This window comes from Eupeodes corollae, chromosome 3 (assembly GCF_945859685.1).
Source record: "Eupeodes corollae chromosome 3, idEupCoro1.1, whole genome shotgun sequence".
NCBI classification, from domain to species: Eukaryota; Metazoa; Arthropoda; class Insecta; order Diptera; family Syrphidae; genus Eupeodes; species Eupeodes corollae.
The window spans coordinates 128,913,099-128,939,168 of NC_079149.1; the positions used below are offsets into that span (position 1 = coordinate 128,913,099).

General features: G+C 31.0%; 1 protein-coding gene across 1 annotated transcript; it reads left to right on the plus strand.

The window, feature by feature from the left end:
• The first annotated feature begins 6,650 nt into the window (after window positions 1-6,650).
• Window positions 6,651-20,811, plus strand: LOC129950001 (uncharacterized). The gene is made up of 4 exons (XM_056061759.1): window positions 6,651-7,003; window positions 7,203-7,288; window positions 19,069-19,195; window positions 19,247-20,811. Exons 1-4 carry the CDS (start codon window positions 6,922-6,924, stop codon window positions 19,492-19,494), a joined length of 543 nt encoding a protein of 180 aa, XP_055917734.1. The 5' UTR covers window positions 6,651-6,921; the 3' UTR covers window positions 19,495-20,811.
• The last annotated feature ends 5,259 nt before the right edge of the window (window positions 20,812-26,070 follow it).

Below are 26,070 nucleotides of genomic sequence, written 5' to 3' on the forward strand. Positions count from 1 at the left end.
ATTGATAGTTTGACGGATCATAAACAAAACGTCAAATCACACTTAACACTGAACTGGGCCTAAAGGCACAACTTGAAGTTATCATACAAATTTCTTGAGAATTCTTCAAAGGCTTTGTTCCGTAGATTAAGATTTATGTAACTTGCTATTTTGTGTTAGTCATAAAGAATTTAAATTATACATTTACATAAAAGTGTGTTTTTTCTTTCCAACCCGATTGTTATTTTCTCCCTTGAACAAGTCGGTGGAAAATTGCATTTAATTTTAGGTCAATGAGCTTTCTATTTCTACTATTCTTTTATGGAAAACTACGAGAACATACTATTGCAATAAACATATATGTATTTTCCTTCCCCCTTCAACTTATTTCATGGTAAAAAATATGGTTCGGATTTTCATGATAAAAATCTCGAACTTTTGGTCAACATGTTATAAAGAAACGTCCTTCACTCTTTTTTCTAAATTTATCCTCTGGTTTTATTAAATAACAAAACCAAAAAAAAATAAATATCAAAACAATAATCCAAACAAAAGTGGCTTCGAGTATATTCGTCTATGTGAGAATATGCGATAAGGTCCTTGTCATCAAATGGAAATTATTGCATATAGAAAATTCCATTTTCCATTTCAAAAAAAAGAAAGAAATATTAAAACTAAAATAAACTAACACTGTATAAGCTATTAGGTTTCCGGCTTCGTGACAAACGTCTGGAGCCAATTGGCTTTAATGTAACAAATGTCAACAACTGTTAAGTTGAAGGCTTCGTTGCTTCGTATTTGTATTCGTATTCGTAGTCTTTGCATGCAACTTTAACTTAAGTTGAATTACTATACCTTCGACCTATAGGTTTCGGTTAGGTTAGGTCTTATACGATATCAACTGACTGCACTCCTCCTTGACATTTGAGTAATATGGCAAACATGGAATGTCTGTGCTGTGTAGGGTTGGAGCTGAAGGACTATAGGAGCTAGGACTGTTTTAGATTTTATGTTTCCTTTCGTGTCCTTTTGCTTCTGGTGGTAATGGACATGGACGACAAATGAATAGGTTTTCAGTTCTACAGTTTGTTGTTTTGTTTGGTGTCGTATCGTCAAACAACCATTTAGTTTTCTCGGTGATGCAGTTTGTTTTAGCCTGCGTTCCACTATTTATAATCAATAAGTTATACGTATGTACATCTATCCCTAGTATACCACACCCAAATGCTTTGTCTAGCAGGACGAACGCGACGCGAGGACTCACAGCTCACACATTTTGTGGCAGCTATTAATATCCTCTTAAATGGTATTAGGTCTTATCGTCGCGTCGGTCGGTCGTATCGTAAGCCACCTACCCCATCACATCTTGGCTGGAATCTAACTTGGTGCAAAAAGGACATTCATGGACATAGACACGCAACCGTTAAGTCAAATTCAGACCGGATATTCGACTAAAGGAATTCTTTGATAAAAATAGGAAACAAATTAAATTAAATGAAATCAAATTAAATTTGGTGTCCGCGGAAGGATCCTTTGAGTTAAAATTTATCCTATTTTTTTTTTTTTAAGTCAGTTCGTAGTATAATTTTTATAGAATTTTGTTGAGGTTTTCAAAAAGAGGTAAATCACGATCCAAAGTCATAGCTTTTGGAGAGATACTTTGATGGAAGAAATTAGAAGACTTCAGCAGTTCTTGAATATCTCAATTTTCTTAAGAGCCATTTGAGATTCCGAACACCAATTGAATACTTTTCTAAGTTCCATGGGTTTTGAAGAATACAAAAAATGTATTTTTAAAATTTTACAAAAACAAACCAATAACCGTTATTTCGCTTACGATATGCCCCTAAAAGAAAACTATACATTTGAATACAAATTACTCATTTATTTTGAATAGATTTCAGCCCTTATCTTCGCAATGTAAAATGTTGTGTATCTTCAGTTTTCAAGTTTGAAAATTTGTGTTCATTCCTAAAAGTTGACTATTTCTTTCCGTTAAGCCATGAAAAGAAGAAGCCAATTTTAAATTATACATAATCCATTTGATTTCGTATATTTCATGTTTATATTTACTTTATTTTCTATCTTCTGTATCTTTAAATTTGAAGAAACCAAATAGCAAATTGAATCTAATTTGAATACCAATTTATTCGAAGAGTTATTGGGTTACTTTCGACATTCCGTGTGCTTGGATTAACTATTAATCCTTTATGACACAAAAACCGACCGATTATTGGGTACTTATTTAAGCTTTTGTTTATTGGTTAAAAATATAAGGTTTTAAGCTTCGTTAAATTTTAAAAGTAATTTTTGAAATTTTTCAAAATTCAGAGGTTGAAAATCCCTCACAATTAACGAGTTGGTGAATGCATTCAAAAGATTGACTTTTATTCTCATCGTAGAATTTTATTGGGATTCAATATTTAGCTCGAATAATTTCAAAAAATGTAGCAGACACTGTGCACAAATTTTTGATTAAAAATTAATTTTATTACAAAGTTTGGATTTTACCATTTAGTGTGAAAAAGAATATCATGGCTGAATCACAAACACGCTTTAGCTTCGGCTTCGTCTGCGTTACGGTGGGCCTGCTTCGAGGTTGCTTTGAATGACATTTCTATTATTTCATCCTCCATAGAGCAAATATTTTGTTTGTTGACATTTTTTACAGCTGTCGAGCTGTCAGAGTGACATTACGTTACATTACGCTCTTTTCCTTACGATTGTCAAACGAAACGTTAGGTCGAAGCTCCATTGTGATAGCATGCATAGGCCCATAGTGATGTTGGTAAAAATCTATAGGTTTGGAATCATATAATCTTAGTCACCATAATGTAAAATTAAGCGACCAGAAATCTTCTCATGCAAAGTATTCAAAATTGGTCTTGTTTTGGTTTATTTTTCATTTAATAAATAAGTTTTAGTTTTCACATTTCCTTTCAGGAATGAGCCTTATCGAATAAGAACTTTACTTTTAAATTGTTTATTTTTTTTTTAAATATCGAGAACAGATAAGAACGTTGACTTCAATCTTATTTCAACTTTTTGAATGACTTGTTTTTCATTTTTAGTAAAATACAAACAACAAAGTCAGCTAGATCGAAGGCTTTTAACCTCACTGTTTATGTAACTCTGTTGTAAAAGGCTTAGTTGATATTTGAGTAATAGGACCTAATTTGTCAAAACAGATAAATTCAAATCTAAAGTTATCAAAGTAATTTAAGGTGTTCTACAAGGGAGTAATATTAGACCTTTGTTTTTATATTTTTCTTAAACGATTTTGCTGAAGCCTTTAAATATCTTAATTATTTGTTTTAAACATTTAAAAAAAGAGGTTGGGATGCGACTCACACTGATAACTTTCCATCCCGTCTGTCGATTTGTCTTGCTTATAAATTTGTGGGTTTTCGTGTTGGGTTAAAAATGTTGTTAGTTGAAATATTCTTACAAATTTAAGATTTAAGATTAAGATCAAACATTTTATTTCTTAAAATCCAAATAAAAAATTACCAACAATATTTTTCATATAAAGAAATAGTCAAGTTTAAAAATCTAGTTTTGTTGAATAGATTTTTGATCGAAAAAATTTGTTTACCAATTTTAGTAGCATTTCTTAAATTTTTACAAATTGGATGAACGAAAATAATTTGAGAGATATCAAGAACCGAACAACAATTTTTACCAAATTTGCGTACTATTTTTTTAACGAAAAAAGGGACTGTTGGACTTTTATGAAAAAAACTACTGAACATCGCAAACAATATATTCTGTGAAATAAAAAGAGTCTGAAGATAATATTTTTAATTTTTAAAAGTTTTTTGAGTCGTAAGTAAATTTTTACCAAGTTTTTGTATTATTTCTTGTAAGTTTTTTATTTTTTGTAAAAAAAACTGTCAGTTAGATTTTATTTAGATTTAGATCTAGTTTAAAGCCAATATCTTAAAGTTTTGAAAAGATATTTGAGTCGAAAATCAATTTTTACCAACTTTTATTAATTTTTATGTGTAGATTTTTATTGTTGTACAAAAACTCTCAATTTTATTTTTCTCGAATTTTTTCGGAATGTTGACAACAATATATTTTAAAAGTTAAAAGTAGTTTAAAGCCAATATCTCAAGATATTTGAGTCAAAAATCAATTTTTACCAACTTTTATTAATTTCTTTGTTAAGGTTTTTATTTTTGTAAGAAAAACTGTCAATTTGGTTTTTCTAAAAAAAATTCAGAATTTTGAAAACAATATTTTTTCTAAGATAAAATTTGTTGAAAGCCATAATCTGTAATTTTTGAAAAGATATTTGAGTCGAAAATGACTTTTTACTATTTTTTATTAATTTTTTTGTAAAAAAAACTGTCAATGCTATTTTTCAAAAAAATTTACCAGATGTTAAAAACGGGTTTTTTCGTTGCACAAAATTCTTCTGGAGATGAAATTATTCTGCATTCGTAAAATTTTCGAGGTGACAAATTTCTTTTTCCTTTTTTTTTGATCTTAAAAAAGAACGTAAATTTATATTTGTTTGGTATCATGTTACAATATATTATATACAATTCATTTCAAGTCTTTAGGGTTTTTGGTTCGTAAGATATTTAGGGTTAACCAACATTTTCACTTTTTTTTATAAACTGCTATGGCAAAAAAACAGCCAACACAATTTTCTTGAGATCCCTTTCTGCATCTTTCTGCATTATTATCTGTATAACAAAACTTGTTTGAAGTCGATATCTTTACTGGCTCTTGTTCTATGGACAACGAAAAAAACGTCGCGAACGTACGTACACACGCACGCACAGACATCTTTCTTAAAATCTTTTATTTCGACTTTAGTGACCTTGAAACGTCGAGAAATGTCAAAATTTTCAATTTGACAAATCGGACCCATTACAATAACTTCCTATTTGAAGTTAATAAGTTTTCAAGGCAAACCTTAAAAAAATTTCTGTTAATTTATAAGTTTAGAAAAACTGACTTTCCGCTAAGGACTTAATTGAATGACTGTCTTTTTATATTTTTGGATCCTTTTGGATTGGCCACTCTTTTCTATGAACGAAGTCCATTTCAACTTTATTGCTTTCAATTATTCAAAATTTATTTATCTTTCTGCTTAATGGAAAATATTTCTGCAGTCGACTAACTTTTTCACAAAAAAAAACAAAAAAAAATCAAAATGTCCTTCATGAAAAATTAAATTTTAGAAGGTCAAGTTTATAACAAACTATCAACCAATTAAAGCTTCAAATTAATGTTTATACCTATACAAAAAAAATAGATCCACTATTTTAATAAATATTCATCCTACATTTTAAAAAAACTTTTTCAAAATTTTGTCTGGATGGAGGCATAATAAATAGCAACAACTTTAATGGACATTTTGGCTTCAATACTTTGCAAGTATCTTAAATAAAGTATATCTACAAAAGATACTGCCATAACACATACAAATAAAAATGCGTTCAATTAGCTAAGTAGTCCAGCTAAAATGGAAATAAAAACCAAAATGTTTCTATACGAACTGAAGGTATTTATGTTCACAATTGCATAGCACTCCAAAAAAGTATCTTACAACCAAGTCCAAAAACAACAATTTCATCGTCGTCGTCTCTAGCTTATTGTGTAGCAGCTTTATACATACATACATTGTTTGGATGCAAACCCATTTGCAATAATTTCAGCTTGATTACATTCCTTACAAAAAAAAAAAATAAAATAAAAATCTCATAAAAAATATCTATTTTCTTCGAGACGAATGTTTCACGAAGAGAAACAAATAAGACAAAATAAAGAACAAACGAAAAAATTGTTTAACTTAAAAAAAAGAAATAAAAATAAGAAAATAAAAATTTGATGGCAATTCCATTGTGATGCAGTTGAAGTTTAAATTATGATATATCCTTAAAAAATGATAAGCCACTATACACAACCAACCAACCAACAGTGAACAGCCATCGTCGTCGTCACTCAAGAGTCTATCCTTTCCTATCCTGTCCTATCTATCCTTTGGTTCTGCTTCCTATTCAAAACCCTAACCATATAACGCCAGCTCCATCTTCATCATCATCGCAATCCTACAGTAAAACCAATTGACCCATCATCTTGCTCCTTTAATTCATTCAAATTTGAATTGAGCCACCCACTCCTCCTCCTCCTTTCCCCCCTATTTTTTTAACATTACGAGTATCCTTAAAACGAAGGAAGAAGAAGAAAAAGTAAATTGCAACATTTTCCTCTCAGGAGAAGCATGAGAAGCTCGAGGAGAAGGAAAAACTACTGCCAAAGAAAAGAAAAACTATTTTCCTTCGCTTAGTTTTTTTTTTTTTAATTTTTGTGTTTGCGCGAGTGTTTCGTTTGCCGCCCCCCAAAAAATAATGACATCAAAAGGACGAGCGACGACGACGACGTTTCGTTTGTATAGTACGCATCCTTGTCGGCAGCCATGGCAAATGATGGCGGGCGGAAACGAAAGAAAAACACAAATGAACGACTGTGAAATGAGCGAGAGAGAAGGAAAGAGAGGAAACAATAAAAGAGAGAAACAGAAGCTGTCATCATCGGACGGATATTCCTATGTATAGTTGTATTCTTAAGAGAATAACAGATGTATTGGTGGCTCCAGTCTAGGATCCATATAAGAAATATAGAAAAATAAAAATTGCCTTTTTCATCATCACTATCAGAAGGATTCATTTCTCTACCAAGCGAAGAAGGAGTCAGTATAACACTCGGATTTTCCTCGGCAAGTGTTTAGTTGGTTTGACCAAGTGAAACGGTTCGAAACTATTTTTCCATTTATAGCCAGAGATCCTTTTCGTATATAAAAATATTACCGTTAAATTGGGGGATACAGTAGCAGTGATAAGATTTTACAAAACAAGAAAAAATTCAAATTTTATTAAATTTACAAAAAATATAAAAAAAAAAAAACATATTTAAATTTTTCTAAGAATGTCCTGGAAATTCCATACGAGAAAGTTTTTACTTTCAAAAGAAATTATTTTGGTTCTTATGATGGTGTTTATTCAATCCGGTTAGTGAGTGAATAAATTTTTGATAATATTGTGCAAAATAAATTTTTATGAATGTTAATAATTTTTTTAAATTTTAATTTTATATCAAATTCAAATTATGTCTTCCCTTCAACACATGTGGATAACACACCAACGTTCGTATGTTCATCATTTGGATTGTCGATGATTATTTATACCTTAACCTTTGACACTTAAAAGGATATGGGATTTTGTGTTTTGTATGTGATTCAAGTGTCAATCCTGGATGTAAAAATCTCAAGTCGAATTCTAGCATAGTACCGGAGGTAAGTCATAAGATGGTTAGCAATCAATGAATTCGTGAAACTTCACCTGTTAGGTTGTAATCTTTTCATAAATGTCAAAAAGCTCTGATTTCGAAAATATATTTTTTTTTGTGGAAATATTTCAAACCATGCGAGGTAACATTTTTAAGAATTTATTGTAATCTGTCCGATTTGTAAAATTGAAAATTTCGACCTTTCTCTAAATCCACATTTTTTTAAACAGATGTACCTTTTTTCGTTCTTTATATATCATGAACCAGCAGAGTTATTAATTCGGTCTTATGTCTTATTGGGAATAAAATCAAAATAACATACTGACATTTTGTTTATTAGTTAAAAAGTGAAAAATTTGGTTGTTCTTAAATATGTCCAAAAACAAAAATGCGAAGGACTTCAAACACACTATGATGTCATTAATATGATATAGTAATAGAAGTTCGAAAAAATTTTACAAAATATTTGACACTAACATTTTACTAACAAAAAAGGATAATATTTCCTGAATAATTTTCAATACGAAAAACCACGTTTTTTTAGAACAAAAAATACAACTTAAAATTAGTAAACCTTGATTTTAGACTCCAATGTGGTCAAAACTAGAAAGTATTGACTTTAAATTTATTTCATCTTAAATAAAATAGAGTTTTATACAATTGGTAAACATTTTGGAAAAATACAATTGAAATTTGTGGAATTGCATAAAAAAGGACAAAAATTTGTACACATTTACTTGTCATTACATTAAATTGTCACAAAATTTTAAACGCTTAAGACAAATTTTAAAGCCATTTTTAGCAAATTACTTAGCATAAAGGATGATTTAGCTACTTTTAAACGATTTGTGCAGAAGTAAAAATTACGAAACTTTAACTTTTAGCAATTTGCTAAAATCATTTAGTATCTGTCAATTAATCTTATAAGAGCAGTGGATGGAATGATCCATTCTATACATGGTTAAGAATTCCAATTAACAGGTCCGTTGAAGTTTTTTCGGGAGGTTCAGACCACATTAGGGACTTCATTTGCAGTCAATTGCCTTTTTTGAATGTAAATTTAGACCAAGGCAACTAATAAGTTTTGCAAGTGTCATAAACTTCAAGCTCGGAACTTTACTTCACCAACCTTTATACCTTCATTTGATCGTGTGAAAGTTGTACCCGTGGCATGATGGTTAGTGCGTTGGGCTGTCATGCAAGGGGTCTTGGGTTCAATCCCTGCCTGTGCCACCTTAATTTAAAAAAATAATTTTCGCGGGTACTGCCTCTTGCGAGGAATTGACAAATCCTTCAAGAGTAATTCTTGTCATGAAAAAGTGCTTTCTCAAAACTAGCCGTTCGGATTCGGCCCAAAATTGTAGGTACCTTCCATTCCTGACAACAGTACTCGCACACAGGAATGGTTGAGAGTTGTAAGTCACTAGGCCCTGGTTCACAACGGACTGTTGCGCCACCCCATTTGATTTTTTTTTTGATCGTGTGAAAACTACCAAACATTTAATTGTACAATTCCATCTCGACTTGAATTTTGTATTTTAAGAAAATATTACTTATTCCTTTTCCAAGTAAACAAAGAACCCTTTTACATAAAACATCAAATAGAATTGTGCAGACAAAAAAATAAATCACCCAATAATAAAGTTCAGCTCTCAGTTGAATAAAAAACTATGATTAGCTGTCATTTTGACATAATTATGCTTGACTTGATAGTTAGGGAGATTTTTCTTGGCTAACATTCCAGTCAACTTTCCAATAAAGTTAATTTAATTGAAAGGCAATTTATTGTCAGCTGGCCAATTAGATACTTGAAACTGGCCTTACTTGCAAGTCAAGTTCATGAACTGTCACTGTTTTGACATGTTTTTTTGTAATAAAAGCGAAAGAACTGTTTAAAATTGTGTAGTAGCGAGTAAATTTGCTAACAACCCTGACACATCTTGATTGGTATTGCGTACTGGTACTGCTTCCCACAATTCTTTCGAATTCTTGGGTTTTAATTTATGAACGGCGTTCTTAAAATCACTTCACAAATTTTTGAAGGGGTTAAGGTCGGTGGATTGAGCGGGCCACTCCATAACGGATAACTTCTTCTGCGTAAACCATAATTTTGCATTTTTTGACGTATACTTTGGGTCATAGTCTTGTTGGTATACCATTTCCTCTACAGCATAGGGTAACATAAACTCCTCGATAATTCTCACATACTCAGTTGCATCAATTATACCCCCGATGGAATAAATAGGCCCGACCCCGTAGTATGAGTAACAAACCCATATCATAATTTTTCCTACACCATGCTTCTCTGTTTTTATAGTGTACCGTGAATCGTTTGCTGCATTTTGGGGTCTTCTCACATATTCTCGACGACCCTTGGAACCGAAAAGGACGGCTTTGATTTCATCGCTCCACAGAACATTGCTCTACTTCTCTTTTGCCCATTCTCTATGCACTTTGGCAAACTCCATTCTCTTTGCCACATGCCTTTTCGTCAAGAATGGTACCTTACGTGGACTTCGGGCTGGTAACTTCGCTTCAAAAGATGTCTTCGTATTGTGACAGCGCTAACAGACAGTTGAAGTCCATTTCTTATTTTCCAAGAGCCTATGGTAGGGATCTGTTTTTCTAGCTTTACAATTTTTCTGTCAGTTCTTTCAGTAGTCATCCTTTTGGGCCTCGCGTTTTCGGTTTATTTTGCCATTTTAAGGCGTTACTGAGCAGCCTAGGATGTCTTGAATATTTTGGTAGGTTTTTTCCTCCAAACGCAGTTTTCGAATTTCTTCTGTGCAAAGTCTTAACCGTCCCATTGTTTATTTTTGAGCTAATATTTATTTATTAATTTTTTATATGCTCGTATGTTACAAATACTTAAAACTTTAAATAGTGAAATATTTAATTATCGAAAAATAAAAAATTGGATTTTTAACACTTTTTACTTGTAAAATCAAGAGGACTGCTATTTTTATAAACACTCTATATCCAGAGAGTTGGAAATAATGTGTGTTCACCGGGAGAAGGAGAGTATAACTTTAAGCTAAAAGTCTCTAATATAAAAAGCACTGCTATTTGTATAAAGACAACTGTATATAAAATATTGTTATCTAAATTTGTTCAAAAATCAAAGTTGGTTTTGACGTTTCGAATTTCTTGACAGAAAACAGCCTAAATTTAAAATTTTTAATACATTTTAATTAAAGTTTTATAAATAACAACTTAGCTTACATAGAAATGTCATTTGCCAATTCTTATGGGCATCAATGGCTTACAGACAGTCGAGTACGACAGTGATCACTGCGGATTGGCTGCTGTAATGCAGATTCCGAGCGAAAACATTCTTACAATTACAGTAAGATGCGCTGGCCTCGTTTGACCAACGCCCTAGCGAGAGAACTTCATTCTAGTGACATAGCCCCACCAAAGAACAGAAATCTGACAAATACAGAAATTGACAAACATTTACAGCAAATGGATGAAACAATAAAACGAGCGATGGAACAAACAATACCAAAGTACAAAGAACGGGACCAAATGGACGCTTACAGAAACGCGACTATTGATGCACTACGTAGGCACAAGAGTGGCTCAAAGACTCAAAAACTTGTACAGACGATTCCTTGGCAAATGCCATTATCGCCGAGGAAACGGGACCAATTCCCTTCTTAGTGACGAAGGTTGAGCTTCAGCTCATCTTCAATTCAATAAAAATAAAAAGTCAGCAGGTGTCGATGGTATATCCAAATTTGTACTAGGACATTTAATGATGGAAGCATTTGACTTTTACACCACACTCTTCAATAATGCACTGAATAATTCATATTATCCAGTGCATTGGAAGACCGCTGTGTTCATCCTCTCCCGAAAAAGGGAAAGGACAACTCCAACACGTAAAATCTTCGGTCGATAAGTCTTCTTCCAAGCATCAGCAAAGTTTTCGAAAAAATCATCAATAGGGCTCTGTCTAAGTGGGCTACGGACAACAAAATAATTCTGGATAAACAGTTCGGGTTCAAGGTGGGCCATGACACAATTCATACTGTGTCCAAACTCGTTTCTGATATCCAATGGAATAAATCAAAACAACAATGCACAGGTGGCAATGTAACTTCTACCACAACATTCTCAATTAAAAATGGTCTTCAACAGGGAGCGGTGAATTCGCCGATTCTCTTCAGCATTTACACCAACGATCTGATAGGTAGTCTTACAAAGTCAATGCTTACAGAACGGCCTGAAAGGTTGAGGTTATTAGAATTCTCTTGCTGCGTGATTTCAACAAGATTCAGCGATATTGCCACGACTGGAAACTGAAAATAAATGTCCAGAAGTCGGAGACAATTCTGTTCCGGACTCCGTTGGCTAGGGCCACGAGTGATACGTGCAAGAATTGGCACAAGATGGTTATCGTTGATCTTCATGGGCAGCCATTAGCGAGCAAAAGTGTAGTGAAGTACCTCGGTATCTTACTTACTTACTTACTTACTTAAGGTGGCGCTACAGTCCTATGTGAACTAGGGCCTCACCCAACAAACTTCTCCATCTAGCTCGGTCCCTAGCTAGATGTCTCCAGTTTCGCGCTCCAAGTTGGGTGAGGTCACCTTCCACTTGTGCGCGCCACCTGATCCGCGGTCTTCCTCTACTGCGCTGCCCTGTGGGTGCGGATTCGAAGACTTTCCGGGCCGGAGCATTGGTTTCCATGCGCTCTACGTGACCAAGCCATCTTAGTCGTTGGACTTTTACTCTTCTTGCTAAGTCTACGTCGCTGTACAGCCCGTACAGTTCGTCGTTCCATCTTCTCCTCCACTCCCCTTCGATGCATACGGGACCGTAGATCACACGAAGAACTTTTCTCTCGAAGCGACCCAAGGTGCTTTCATCCGCTTTTGTCATGGTCCATGCTTCTGCACCGTATAGCAGGACGGGGAAGATAAGGGTCTTATATAGCAACACTTTGGTCCCTCGAGGGAGGACATTACTACTCAATTGCTTTCTTAGTCCAAAAGAAACAGCGGTTAGCAAGAGTTATTCTGCGTTTGATCTCAGCGCTGGTGTTGTTTTCTGTGTTTACAGCGGAGCCTAGGTAGACGAACCTCAACTTCGGTAACCTCGGTATCTGGTTAGATCAATATTTATATTTCGACAGACATATAATATGTAAATGCTGCTCTGACCAGGACCAGAAATGGCTGTTTTTTAGCAGTCGGCTTGACCCCAGAGTGAAGGTAATTTGTTACATGGCCCTCGTACGGGCGATGATCGTTTATGGTTGTCCTGTGTGGTTCAACGTTGTCCCTTCCCAGATGGAGAAGTTTCGGGTGTTCGAGCGGCAGTGTTTACGACGCTGTACCAGCTTATATCGAACAGCCGAATCTTCTTTTGTGCATTATTATTCCAACGAGGTCCTATACAACGGGGCTCGAATCAACAGAATTGACAATTTCGTGATAAAACTCGTTTGAGGTCAAAGAGCTATGCCTTCGACCAACAATTTAATTTTGGGGGCGTTCTATCCGAACGGCGAGTATTTTGAAAGTGCACGCTTGAGCGGCTTCAATCCACCAGAGGCATTCCTCTTTTTAGATAGATGCGGTCTGATACAGGATAGATTGGCAGTTCCATTAATCTACCACGTCAGACGAAGAACCGTGGATAGGCGACTCCTGTACAAACCGGACGTTCGTGGCACAAGGCGGAGCAGAGCTCCTTCGGTTCAGTAGGGCTGTGTCAGAACAGGACCGAACTGATAGGGTGAAGAGAAATTTTTGACTGTTAACAGTCGAATTGTTTGTTCCTGAACACCAATTATTTTTTTTTATTGTGTATGAAAAGACTTTAGATTTTAAAAGGATTAAAACATAGAAAATATCTTAAAAATATCTAATGTTTAAAAAATAATCCACGACTTATTAAGGTAAATACCTCAGTATTAAATATAGTGATCGAAGAAAAAAACATGGACAAAATTACACAACAAATTTTAACTGTCAAATTTTTCAATACTAATTGTTAGCTTATTCAACCCTTTAAAACATAGAAAACATTGCAAAACAAAATTGAAATGGTCATTGAATATTAGACGGTCTTATATTCGTCTTCTATAAGTGCTTATATTTTATTACTTAAATATGAATATAGAGAAGTGAGTTAAAAAAAAAACATAGAAAATATTGCATGAACAAATCTTTGGCGTTATGAAAAAGTTTTCAAGTCAAATAATTGCATTTCAGGTTTTTGATTTGCTGTAACGACTTTTTTCAGTGCCTCTTTTAAAACTAAGAACTTGAGTCTAGAACAACTGCTAAATATCGTCTTTAGACAATAAAGCAGAAAAATTCATATTTATTTTTATATCAATGTCACAAGTTCATTCAGTCTGTGTGTTTCTGACTTAAGTAATTTTTGCCTAACGTCAAAGAATTTTAAATCGTCAAACAGTCATTTTTGTGTAATATGACACTTTTTGCATTTGAACAAATAAATATTTTCCTTATGTGTTAATTTTAAAAATATGGTAACACTTATGTGGAGAGTATGTTTGATTTTAATAATTGTAACAAAATTGTAAAATTCAAAGACTAATAAGATTCTTTTATACTTCTGCGACTTTTGTCAATGATCTAGTTAATTTTTAAAATGGTGTAAATATTGATAGCTAACAATCCCTCTCTTAGAAGTTTCCCTAATTATTGGATTTTTGTAAATTTTATTAAAATTTTTTAGTTTGTCTAACAAATTTTGATATGCACTTATTTTGTTATAAATATTTAAAATTGAAACTACTATTTCTTATTTACTTTGATAGTAAAATGAAAAAGCACTCGAATGTTAAATTTCGTTATCACCTCATTAGAACACTTCAAACGACATTGACCTGTTAAAAGTTAGAAATAAAAACATCTTGAACCTACCTTTACAAAAAAGCGTTGTTTTTATTTTTTGTATTGAAGTGATAGCTGAGAAAACAATGCCCATTAACTTGAATAGCTTTTAGATAACAAATGAGAACTATTTGGTGCTTCCGGAATTTTAATAGATAGCTGGTATTCTATGCATGGAACGAAGCATAGTTAGGGTGGGGTTTTTCGTTTCCACTTTAACAAAAAACACTTATGTTTTTAAAATAACAATAAGAATAATTATCGTTATTGTTCTTTAAGGAACAATAAAGAGAAAGTACAACAAAAAAAACAAGAAATAGGTTAGGGTCAAGGTTGCACTTAACAACTTAAACTCGTGGTTATTGTTGCTCCATAAAAGCTAACTATAGATAATTGTCAGATTTTAGAATATTGTCAAATCTGTCATTACAAAAATCTTCAAAAATAACTTACAATTTTATGTGACAGAAATGTCAACTGTGGGCCAATGAAATTGTTGAATATCATTATTTTGACATCTGACAATTGTTGATAATTTCTTCATTGACAGATATTTAAAAAAAAACTTCTGCACAAACGGAAGATCAGTTAACCAATTGCCAATGATATCGTGGGACAATTTTTCATTGGAAGGTGTTTGACTATTGTCAAATAATTGACAGTTTTTGGACTTAACTTTTAATAATTTTAATTTTATAAAAAAAATGTTTGGAAACTAAACATAAAAAAATGTCGTTTATTAATATATTTTATTTTTCGCCACTCGGAGAATATTCAGTGTAAGCAATTTTTTAAAATATTTGGAGAATATCAGTTTAACCAATTTACGGAATTGTGGTTTAACCTTAATTCACTTTATGACATTATTGAACACAATTCCATTAGTAAAATATCACTTTCTACAATTGACAGATGTCAAAAATTATTTTAAACAAAAATGCATTAGGCAAATTCAAATTTGTTTCCTCTCTATTACTTAAATGTAAATTAAATCATTTTTTTCATGAAAAGTCAGTCAGTTTTTTTTTACTGAAACGAAAATTCTAAGCAAAAAGGAAAACTCTTACAGGATTTTACTAGCATAATTGTGATTATATGGATTGATTAAAAAATTATAAATTCCGACATTATCAACATTTCAGTCTAATGTCTTTAAAAGCTAACACAAAGTTTACAAAAATCTTTAAATGTAAGTGGACAAAATATGACTTCTAAAATGGACAACGAACTAAATGTTGACGTTTATTATGTCAATCAGAGTTATTGAAGTCAACTGTCATTTTTGGAGACGTTTATTACAATGTCAAAAAGAGTTATTCAAATCAAATGTCATTTTTCGGAGCGTTTATTACAATGTAAAGCAGAGTTATTCAAGTCAACTGTCATTTTTCGGAGTAAAATTTAAATCTCGAAAATTTATATTTGTCGGACTACTTTCAACACAAAAAGAAAGTTGTCATATATTAATGAAACTAAAAACTAAAGTATTCTTTTTAACATTTAAAGTATACAGTCTTGTATCATTTCAAAGACATTATTTTCTCAAGTCTCTGGATACTATTTATGAACATTCAGCTTTTGAATCACTTAAAATTTTTGTGGATGGAGTAGGGGCCTCAAGATTTTCTAAAATTGAAGTGCACGAAAAAAACGATTTATTTTCTATTTTTGAACTTTGTTTATTCAAAAATAAGTATTTCTTTTTTGACATTTCTTGAAAAATTCTATACCAAAAAATAAGACGGTTTTCAGTCCTTCGTATTTTCATTTCAATATGTCTCTTTAAGTCTTCTATTATTGGTAACAGAAATTTATCAATCGATTCGTGTTAATTCTGAGTGCTCAATTCAATTTCTTTGAGTTCCACTAACTTATAAATAGCTTAAGATAATATACCCTTAAGAAGGCAAGGCGTACTTAAATATTACAAAGTTCATACATAATTGAATCATATGAACATGCTTTGGTTTGCATTTTTAATGGCAAAATTGTTAAATTGTTCAAGTCTAAATGGAAAAAGAAAGAATGAATATACGGGGTAGACGCAGATAAATACAACTTAATTAATTGCTAAACATGATATTATAAATTTCTTGGAAGACTTATTTTGTATTAAACGTCAAAACATTTTTAAACCAATTTTTTAACAATTTTCAATGAATTTAACAAAAATTAGAAATAAATTGTTTACATTTTTTAGCTTACTGTGTAAAAATTAGAAATACATATAAGAAAATTAAATTAAAAAAGAAATAAACATTTAATGACAGTGTATTTTGACAGCTAAAGCATTGTCACAGGTTTCCATAATATTCGGTTATCAAACAGAACTTTTTTTTAAATGATTACCGCAAGTTAAATGAAAGTATGCAAATATAGAACTTTGTGATAAGATGTTTCATTTGTATTCTTAAAAAACGAATAATGTCTAAGGACCCTAAGAAATATTTTGAAGGGTTGAAATCACTAGTTTTTAGAGGCTAAATGTTATCAACACCTTTGGTGCCACGTATTGTGGAATTTGCATTATTTCAATGCGTTGTTGAAGCCTTTATCATCTTTGTATGTATATAAAACCTAAAATATTATCATGAACGACGGTTTTTGTTTCAAATACAAAGATAAAATCAAACTTAAACTGCACGAGCATATATCTCCGTAGCCACTAGGTGTCGCCCCGTAGACTCTACTCTCTATGATAGTACAATTTTGTTTATATGCAAAGATATGACAGTTTATTTTGACGTTATTTTGACATTGTCACCAATTTTCATCGTTTTCGTCTCTCAAATAAAACGCTTTGTAAATGAAAATCGAAAATTATGTGTGAATATAGAAATTTTCAATTAATATCGTCATCTTACTGCAAATTTTGTAATTTGTGAAAATTTAAACAAATATTAAAAAGTATTTGGATGCGATCCGCATTCTTGAAATTTGTCATTCAAGGAACTTCAAAAACTATAAGTGCTTTTTTTTGGCACAGTAAAGTGAGAAATTGCCAACAAAACGATCTCCAGTAGCCAGATTTTTGTATTTGAAAATTGGTACAACTGAAAGAAGATCTGTCAGAGTAATAATTTGTGAAAAACAAATGTTAAAATTAGCTTAGAAATAAAAAGTAACTAAAACTAATAAAATGAAAAATTTTCAAAAAGAAATGGTAAGAAAACATCTTGAAATTGAGATTCTATAAAAAAAATTAATTTAACAATTGCTTCAAGGAGGGGGTTTGTTCATGGACTACTACATTAACACGTGGTGTTGAAGCGAGCTTGAAGACCGCTTTAATTCGTTATATATCTGAATCTAGTTGAAATGAGCTTGATTTGACTTGATTAAGGCCGGCGTTCAGAATCGATTCAAAATTTGTGAAGAAAAACTTGTGTGGAGGAGTTGGTTTAACAGATAATGCATTAAAGTCTGTTTATTTGCATGTTTGTGCACAAAAAATATAGTTTTGTTTTAATCAATTTACAAAAAAAAAAATAGATATGCAGTAGGTTGAATATTCTAATATGGTGCCGATTTAATCAGTTCTTCATTGTTTAACACGAATCAAACTATCTCCCTTGTACTTCACACATTGAAAACATCGAAAAACCATTTGCATTTTAGAATGTGCAGTCACACTTTATCATTTTTAAATCTTCTTCGGTGAAAACACCAAAAAGATTTATTTAATCTAAACTGAGATAAACCTTTGGTGGAAACATAGCAAAACTTAATTATCTTTTCTATTGCTATTTCTTGCAAAATAAGCCCAGTTAGTCCATTTTTATTAACAAAACTAAATAATATCAACAGTAACAGATTGAGTTTTTTCCTCAATGGAAAACACATGATTCCAAATGCTACTTAACGAACACAGCCATAGAGATAGAAATCGGTGTTATTCGTTCTATGGGCATTGGTTTTTGTTATTCGTGTAAAATCCCACCATACTTTGGATAGATTTTCCAACAAAACACGGGTTATGTAAGAAAATAACTTTTAACTGTTGAAATATTCGAGAAGTTAAACCAATTTACAAGTGTGACATTTTTGATAAGATTTCATTTATTTTTTTTTACAAAAATTAAAACTTTGTTAAAAAATATTGTTTAAAAAAAACACCCAACTATTTTTCTTTTCAATTCCTCTTTGCATATTTTGATGATGATATCTATACAAAAATGTAAAAGGACCCTTAAACGTTAAGAAATGTTAAAGTTTTCTATTTGACAAATTGAACCAATTGCAATAACTTCCAATAAAAATTTAACAAATGGCCGAGTTCAAAATGTTTTCACTACAGTCACATTTCAAATTCATTGATGCTAAAATGTCATCTTCTGAAAAATCAAACAAATAAAAACTTACAAACTTTAAAATTCTTAAGTAGAATCGTAATTAAAGAATATAAAAGTATCCATGACGTTGTTGTTTCGTTGAAGTGGTAACATTGTGTCTGTGGATAAGGTAGTGCTGTACCAAATGTCATCTATTTTTTGAAATAAAAGAAAAGTATTATACAGTTTACAGTAGACCAAACCCAAAGAAAAATGGAAGAAATTTCAAAAAGCTAGACAATAGTAATTACCTTGACAGAAACTGCACCAATTCATATTATTTTACTCTCGTTGTTTAAAGATTCGTCTTTATTGAAAATAAAAATGATATTCCAGTTTCTGAATGACGAACATTTTTCTTTGTGCATTATGAAAAATTGAATTTAAATTTAAATTCCACTTCACGATGCCTTGCTAATTACATTGGTACTCATAATTATTCTGTGCTATAACTGAAACATTTTGCCCATTCACGAAAATATTTCATGGTCATTTTTAATACTTAACTTATAGTGTTTACCTAGATCTGTCAAGTGAACCTTTATTTATATAAATAATATTAAAATTTAAATTAATTTCAGACTTGCACTTTGGAAAAAATGAAATCAACCAATTCATGGCTGTTAAATTTGAATAAAATTGCCTACTTTGAAAGTACTCTTCGGACAATTCCAACAATGTACTGTCAAAAAGTCGTTGCAAAACGAAGTAAGCTTTTTAAATTTCTTAACAAAAATAAAGTTAATTTTTTTGCTTTAGCTGTGGATAGTCCACCAGTAACTGCTAGATTTTGCCAGTTGGACACTCGGGATACAGATGCTTGTTCAATTCTAAAGGATCACATTTCGAAAAGAGGCAACTCGAATAACACTCCCGAAGAATCGAATGCTGTCCTGGTGGAATGTTCAATTTGTAAAACAGATCGATGCAACGGTTCAAAGCGTTTGGGACTTTTCACAGCAATGGGGTATATTTTCATTGCGGGAATTTTGAAAATGTTTGGATAATCTACGCGGATCGAGAAAAAAACAAATTAAAAAAAGTTTTTTTGTAAATATTGAATAAATAAGTTTTATGATATTTTGTATTGTACGTATGTAAAAACTAAGACGTTGTTCATACACCATACATTTTTAAACACCCCACTGTTGAGAAATTATTTCAAACCCGGAGATGAAAAACAAACGTTTTTGATATAAGATTCATTGTAAAAGCAATTTTCATTCTGTGCGTCGTCATTTTTTAGAAATTCATTAAAAAATTCACCTTTCTTTTATTAGAAAGCTAATACATATTTCATAAACCCTACGCATTCCTTTTTAAAAAACAATCATCGACCTGAATCATTTTTAAACTATGAGTGTAATTTTTAATATAATGTAAGTCAAAGTCACCCACCATATTAAATATAATTTTGTTAATTAGTATTTACGATATAATGATTACAATTATTTCTTAAATAATACTAAAAGTTCATTAATAGAAAGCAATGTTTTTTAAAAATTTGCCAATAGTGCATTAAAATAATACAAAAAAATCTCCTTCACATTCAACATTCATAAATAAAAGCGTTAAATGAGCGATATGATTATTTATAAATAAATTTACTAGGAATATAATTATATTATATTTATATTTATATATATATGAAAAAACGCATTACGATATTCACCAATTGCCTTTATTTCAAAGCAAAACAAAATATAATAAAAACAAAACAAAAACTACAAAAAAATGACTATAAATGTTATGATTTGCAATTAACAATCAACGAATTAATTAATATATAAAATACATTACGTATATTATATTTTAAGTGCAAGTTTTAGTATCTACAGTCAAACCCACTTGCTTAAACACACATTTTTATTTAAATTATCCTTTCTATTTATTTAACATTGTTTACTTTGTTTGTTAAGGCGTCTTCTTAAATTGAAATTCACAGAATCATTTAACTTAGTCATTAAAAAGTTTGACATTTGCGATTTTGAATGGCATTCGTGCCTGCAATGACAGATGTCACCTTTGACAGATGCAAATTTGAATTATGTTTGCGGTTGTCAATTCATTTGTTATTTCAATAATTTATTTTAAAAGTCGCAGTTTTCTTTAATTTAATATCTTTCAATTTTGGTTTCATTTTATTGAAATGAGTTTGACTGTAGTTCACAAGAACAAACAATTTTTATAAGGATGTGTTTAGTAAATATATTTAAATATTTATATTCGAGCGAATAAATTTGGAATTGTTACATAAATTATTAAACTAAATGGAATGTTAAATTTAAAATATATACATATATATATATTATAAAATACAATTTGTTTAAGGGTTTTTTGTGTAAATATTTTATATATATTTTTTAAAAATAAATGTATGATTGTGTATTAATATTAAATAAAAAAACAAATAATTAATGAAAAAACACTTGTTATTTGTTTGTTATAAAATAACTTCATACATAAAGAATAAAAGTTTTACTTGAATGTTGTTTATGTTTAAAAATTTTAAATTAAAATAATTATTTGTATTGAAGGTTGTTTTTTTTTTTTGTTACATAGTTTTAAAGGTAAGATTACACTGCGCTATGAATATATAAAACATGTACTTCCTATTTTTTTCAGTTGTAAACTTTTTCGGTGACAAGAATTTTTTTCAATTGAAAAAATCAATCTTAAAATGGGGGCTTCATAAACGTCAAAAATCTAAGTTTATAAACATGTCATATTGCGATAGAAACGTCATAATCGTCGGAAAATATGTATCGCATTTTTGAATTGTGACAGCTATCAATTGTCAATTATCACCCTCTACAGATAAAATTGGTCGATTTTGAATGTCATTCATCAACCGGAGCCCTTTACAACATCAGTTTTTTTTTCAAACCAATTTTAAAATTTCTTGCAATTTTTAAAAATTCATAATCTTTTTGAAAACATTGAAAGGATAAAAATATTAATAAAAAAGTAATAAGTTAAAAATTAACTCTAAAAAATATCATAAGTAAAATTATAGAATCGGCAGTTTATTTCGAAAAATATTCAAGTTCGGGAAGTAAAAATACAAATTCAAAACTTTTTTTTAAACGGTCTTCAAAGAACGCGAAAAAAAGTTTTATTCTTAGAATTTAAAACTTAATTTAAAAATGTGTTCAAACAAATTATTTATTTTTAAAAATTACAGGTATTCTTTTTCTCAAAAATGTAAGTAATTTTAAGATTTGTTGGAAAATACAAATCTTGAAACGTGAAAATAAGTTAACTTTGTTTGTTGAAAATATTTTTGGATTTTCGAGCTCTACAAAAGTTTCTAAAGTCAAACAAAATAATCTATACAGATATCTACAATCGGAAATCTGTCACTTCAAAAGTACCTTACCAGTGATTTGTTGGAAAATATATCAATAGTATGTAGGATTTTACACGAATAACAAAAACCATATCCGGAAAATGAATACTAACGATAAAAGTTAAAGTAGAATCTTACTACGCATGGGTTTTTGACATTTATACGATCCTCGAATGGATCTTATTTGATTTCGTTCTCAAATGCTGGTACGATTGATATTGCATTTGTATCTCGATTGCTGTGTTCGTTGAGTAGTTGTGCATTTGGAATCATGTGTTTTCCATAGGGGAAAAAATCAATCTGTTACTGTTGACATTATTTAGTTTTGTTAATGAAAATGGACTAACTAGGCTTCTTTTGCAAGAGAAAACAAAATAAAGTTTTGCTATGTTTCCACCAAAGGTTTATCTCAATTTAGATTAATAGAATCTTTTTGGTGTTACCACTGCACAAGAAGATTTTAAAATGATAAAGTTTGACAGCATTTTCAAAAATGCAAATGCTGTTTCGATGTTTCTTATGAAGTGCAAGTGAGATAGTTTGATTCGTTTTAAACAATGAAGAACTGAATAGTTCAGCACCATATTTGATTAAAACAAAACACTATTTTTTTGTACATAAACATGCAAATAAACAGACCACAATCCATTATCTGTAAAACCAACTCCTCCACACAGGTTTTTCATCCCCGAACGGAATCGACTCGAATCAAGCTCATTTCAACTCGATTCAGGTATATAAAGAATTAAGGCGAGCTTCGAGCCCTCTTCAACACCATATGTTAATGTAGCAGTCTACGAACAAACCCCCTCCTTGAAGTTTGTATTTTATGTCTAAGCTGCAATTGTTAAATTGACTTTTTTTTTTAGAATCTGAATTTCCAGATGTTTTTTAATATATCTTGTTGAAAATTGTTCATTGTATTAGTTTTATTTAATTTTTTAATTTCGCGAACCGATTAATTTTTGTCGAAGTTTGTTTCACAATTTGGAAGCACATTGAAAAGAAATGTCAACACAGTTTGACATTCCAAACTGTCAAACCATAAACTACAACAGCCAAAACTTTGCATGCTGCTACAAAAAATACTTCAGTAAACAAAAAGAAGAAAAATGGCGCAAAATTTTAAAAGATTTATTAAAACTCTGAAGTCACTTTTAGCAATTTACTAAGCTTAAAAGATGGTTTATCTAATTTTAAACGATTTTAACATCTTACTACTCGTATATCTTAACAATTTGCTAAAGTTAAAATAACGAAATGTCTACTTTAACTTTTAGCGATTTGACAAATCCATATGACATTTGAACAATAATTCTTTTAAGAGCAGTGGATGGAATGGTTCAGTAAACAGTTGGGAATTCCAATCAATAGGTCCGTTTAAGCGTATTTTCATTTTTTAGACATGTTTGGATGCTCGTCTTTTAATAAAAGTCAATTAGCAATTTACTAGTTAGCAACACCAAAATGAAAGGCTTAAAATTTTGTAGGCTTTAAAATTTTGTAAAACGCTTAGCAATAGTTTAACAACTTCTGTAATAAATCAAACCATATTATTTTATGAAATATCTGCTAATAACTACTGTGCGACAGTAAATAAAGTACATTTTTATATGAAACTAGCTGACCCGGCAGACTTCGTACTACCCTAATCGATAAATAAATGACCTAAACTTTTGTATAAATTAATTTCAAAACAAACAAAACGGTTTGAATAAAAAAGCATTTTTTTAATGAAGTATTAAGTTTTATTATTATTTTCGACACATCATGTTGCTTACTTAAAAAACAGAGTTTTCCTAAAATACTAGCTATTTATAAGATTTAAATTCTTATTAACAGACACACACTGTTATGATACAGTTTGTTAATCAATTTAAAGCTTTCTCATAAATTATATTTTTTTTGTTGTGATAATTGTCCATGCGTGAAACAGTTAAACTCCAAGTTGATTTCGCAAGCTTCTTAAGACTGTCCTTGCGATTTAGTAATTGTAATCGCAAAGGCCAGATGTATTGGAAATTGTAAGCGTTTTAAATCGAATTCTGTATAGTTGATGGTTCACCCACCTAATTATGGTTTTGAACTTTTGCGCTATATCTGGGAAAAAACGCTGAATAAGCTCCTCTTTTAAATCTGTGACATGACAGAAACCTGTGGGTAATGTGATGAATTCGGTCGAGGTGCCCATTGCAACTTAATTATTTCCAATATCTAACAACTGCTTCGCAAACACATTTGCAGTTTCATCAAGTTGCAAAATTACTTGCATGTTAGTTGGAGTGTCTTTACCTACTGCCACAAATTCGATGATTTTAGGCATGCATTTAGTTCATCAGCAATAGTTAATCGGGGAATAACTGGAAGAGTCTGACGAAAATAACCTGACAAAAGTATTGCCCACCAATATTATATTTCGGTTATCACCAAGATCTTTCAATGTTCTATCCAGCGCCTCCAGTGACCTCTTATGGGCCATTGTGCATTCATCCCAAACAATTAATTTGCATACCTGTAGGATCTCGGCCATTGCGCTATTTTTGGCGATGTTGCAAATTGGTGTTTCAGTGATTTGCATGTTTAATGGTAATTTCAAGGCAGAATGCACAGTTCGTCCGCTTATAGCTGAGTTACAGCTGTTCTAGATGAAGCCAACGCTAGAGCAACATCATTTCGCGATCTGATCCTCGCCAAAAGCAATAAAATTAAGAACGTTTTTCCGGGTTCCTCCTTGCGGAGCATCAAGGAAATAAATTCTACCAAATCCACTGTTCACAGCTTCTATCAAAGTGTCGTACGCAATTATTTGTTGTTGATTTCATTGTGGAACATTTGTACGAACTGTTTCGGCCAATGCTTTAATGTCGTACTGTTGTTCCCTTTTTTCAGCTCGTGGATTAATGCATCGTACATATGAAGATTGGGTGCTGTCATTCCCAAACACGACAATACTTTATTTGCTATCAATAAAAACATGTCTTCTATCATGATCAATGTCCCATTGTAAATTTCTTCAGTCATTTGTAGTGTAGGAATATCGTAACCAACGTCGTAACACAATATCGTCAATCGTAATAATTTTTTTCGTAGCAATAAATCTCCCTGTTCTGAAGTGCTACAGAATGATTGACATATTAGTTGGTTGTCAAAAATTATGGTTGTGTTCAGAAACTTAATTTGTGACAAAACTTAAAAATATAATCTGTTACAGATGCAACTAAAGTTAGCTAAAATTATGTTTTGCGAAGCTGGAATTGGAAATCAGTATTACATTTTCTGTCGCGTTCGCGATTTACTTTTGTTTATTTTCGGAACAAGAGTTAGAACTTTATTCAGCGGTATTAAATTGCAAATTGAATCTTTGACGTTAGGAACACACCTAAATTGCTTAGAAAACAGTGAGTGATTATAATTTAATATGAACTTTATTGAGTAGCAATAAAGTTCAAATCGACTCTAGAAAACGTTTGTATGGGAAAAAGAAAAGGGCTATTTTAAGGGTTTTCCCGGAAAATTGTCGATTTTTTCTTATTGTTGTGAACTGCGATAAAGTAAAGACTGTGTTTAAAAAGTAATAATTGAGTAAAGACTGTGTTTGAAAAGTATTAATTGAAAATAAGTTTGGAACAATTAAAATAAAGTAAAAATTTTGTTTTATTTGCAAGTGTGAATAAATTTTAATTGTCGGACCAAGCCGAATATTACAATAAGATAAATCCGTTGAGCCGTTCTCGAGTTTTAGTGATACTAACGAACAGCAATTCATTTTTATATATATAGATAGATAGATAGAAGGTAAACGAAAATAATATCATATCAATAATTTCTATTTATTACACATAACTCAAATAATTTTATTCGATCACATCTTTGAATATAAATTACCATACAATTTACTAAATAATTAATAATGTATCCAGATTTTATTGGAATTTTTTGTACCAAATACTCTGAAGTTAAATATACGCAATTTTACTGCACACACGTGTGAATAAATTTAATAAAAAAACTCAAAAGCGAGAAACAAATCATCAATCAAATATATTTTTTCGTGTTAAGAATTTTAAATCACAAAAACGTGAAGAGCAGAAGTTAAAGCTTATTAAAATGTAAACTTAACTCCCAGAAGTAAATAATCCTGAATTCCTCGCTCTCTCTCTTTTATAAGCGTACAAAAAATATAAATCAAAAATCGTTTTATTCATAATTTAAAATACATAACAATGTGTTCCGC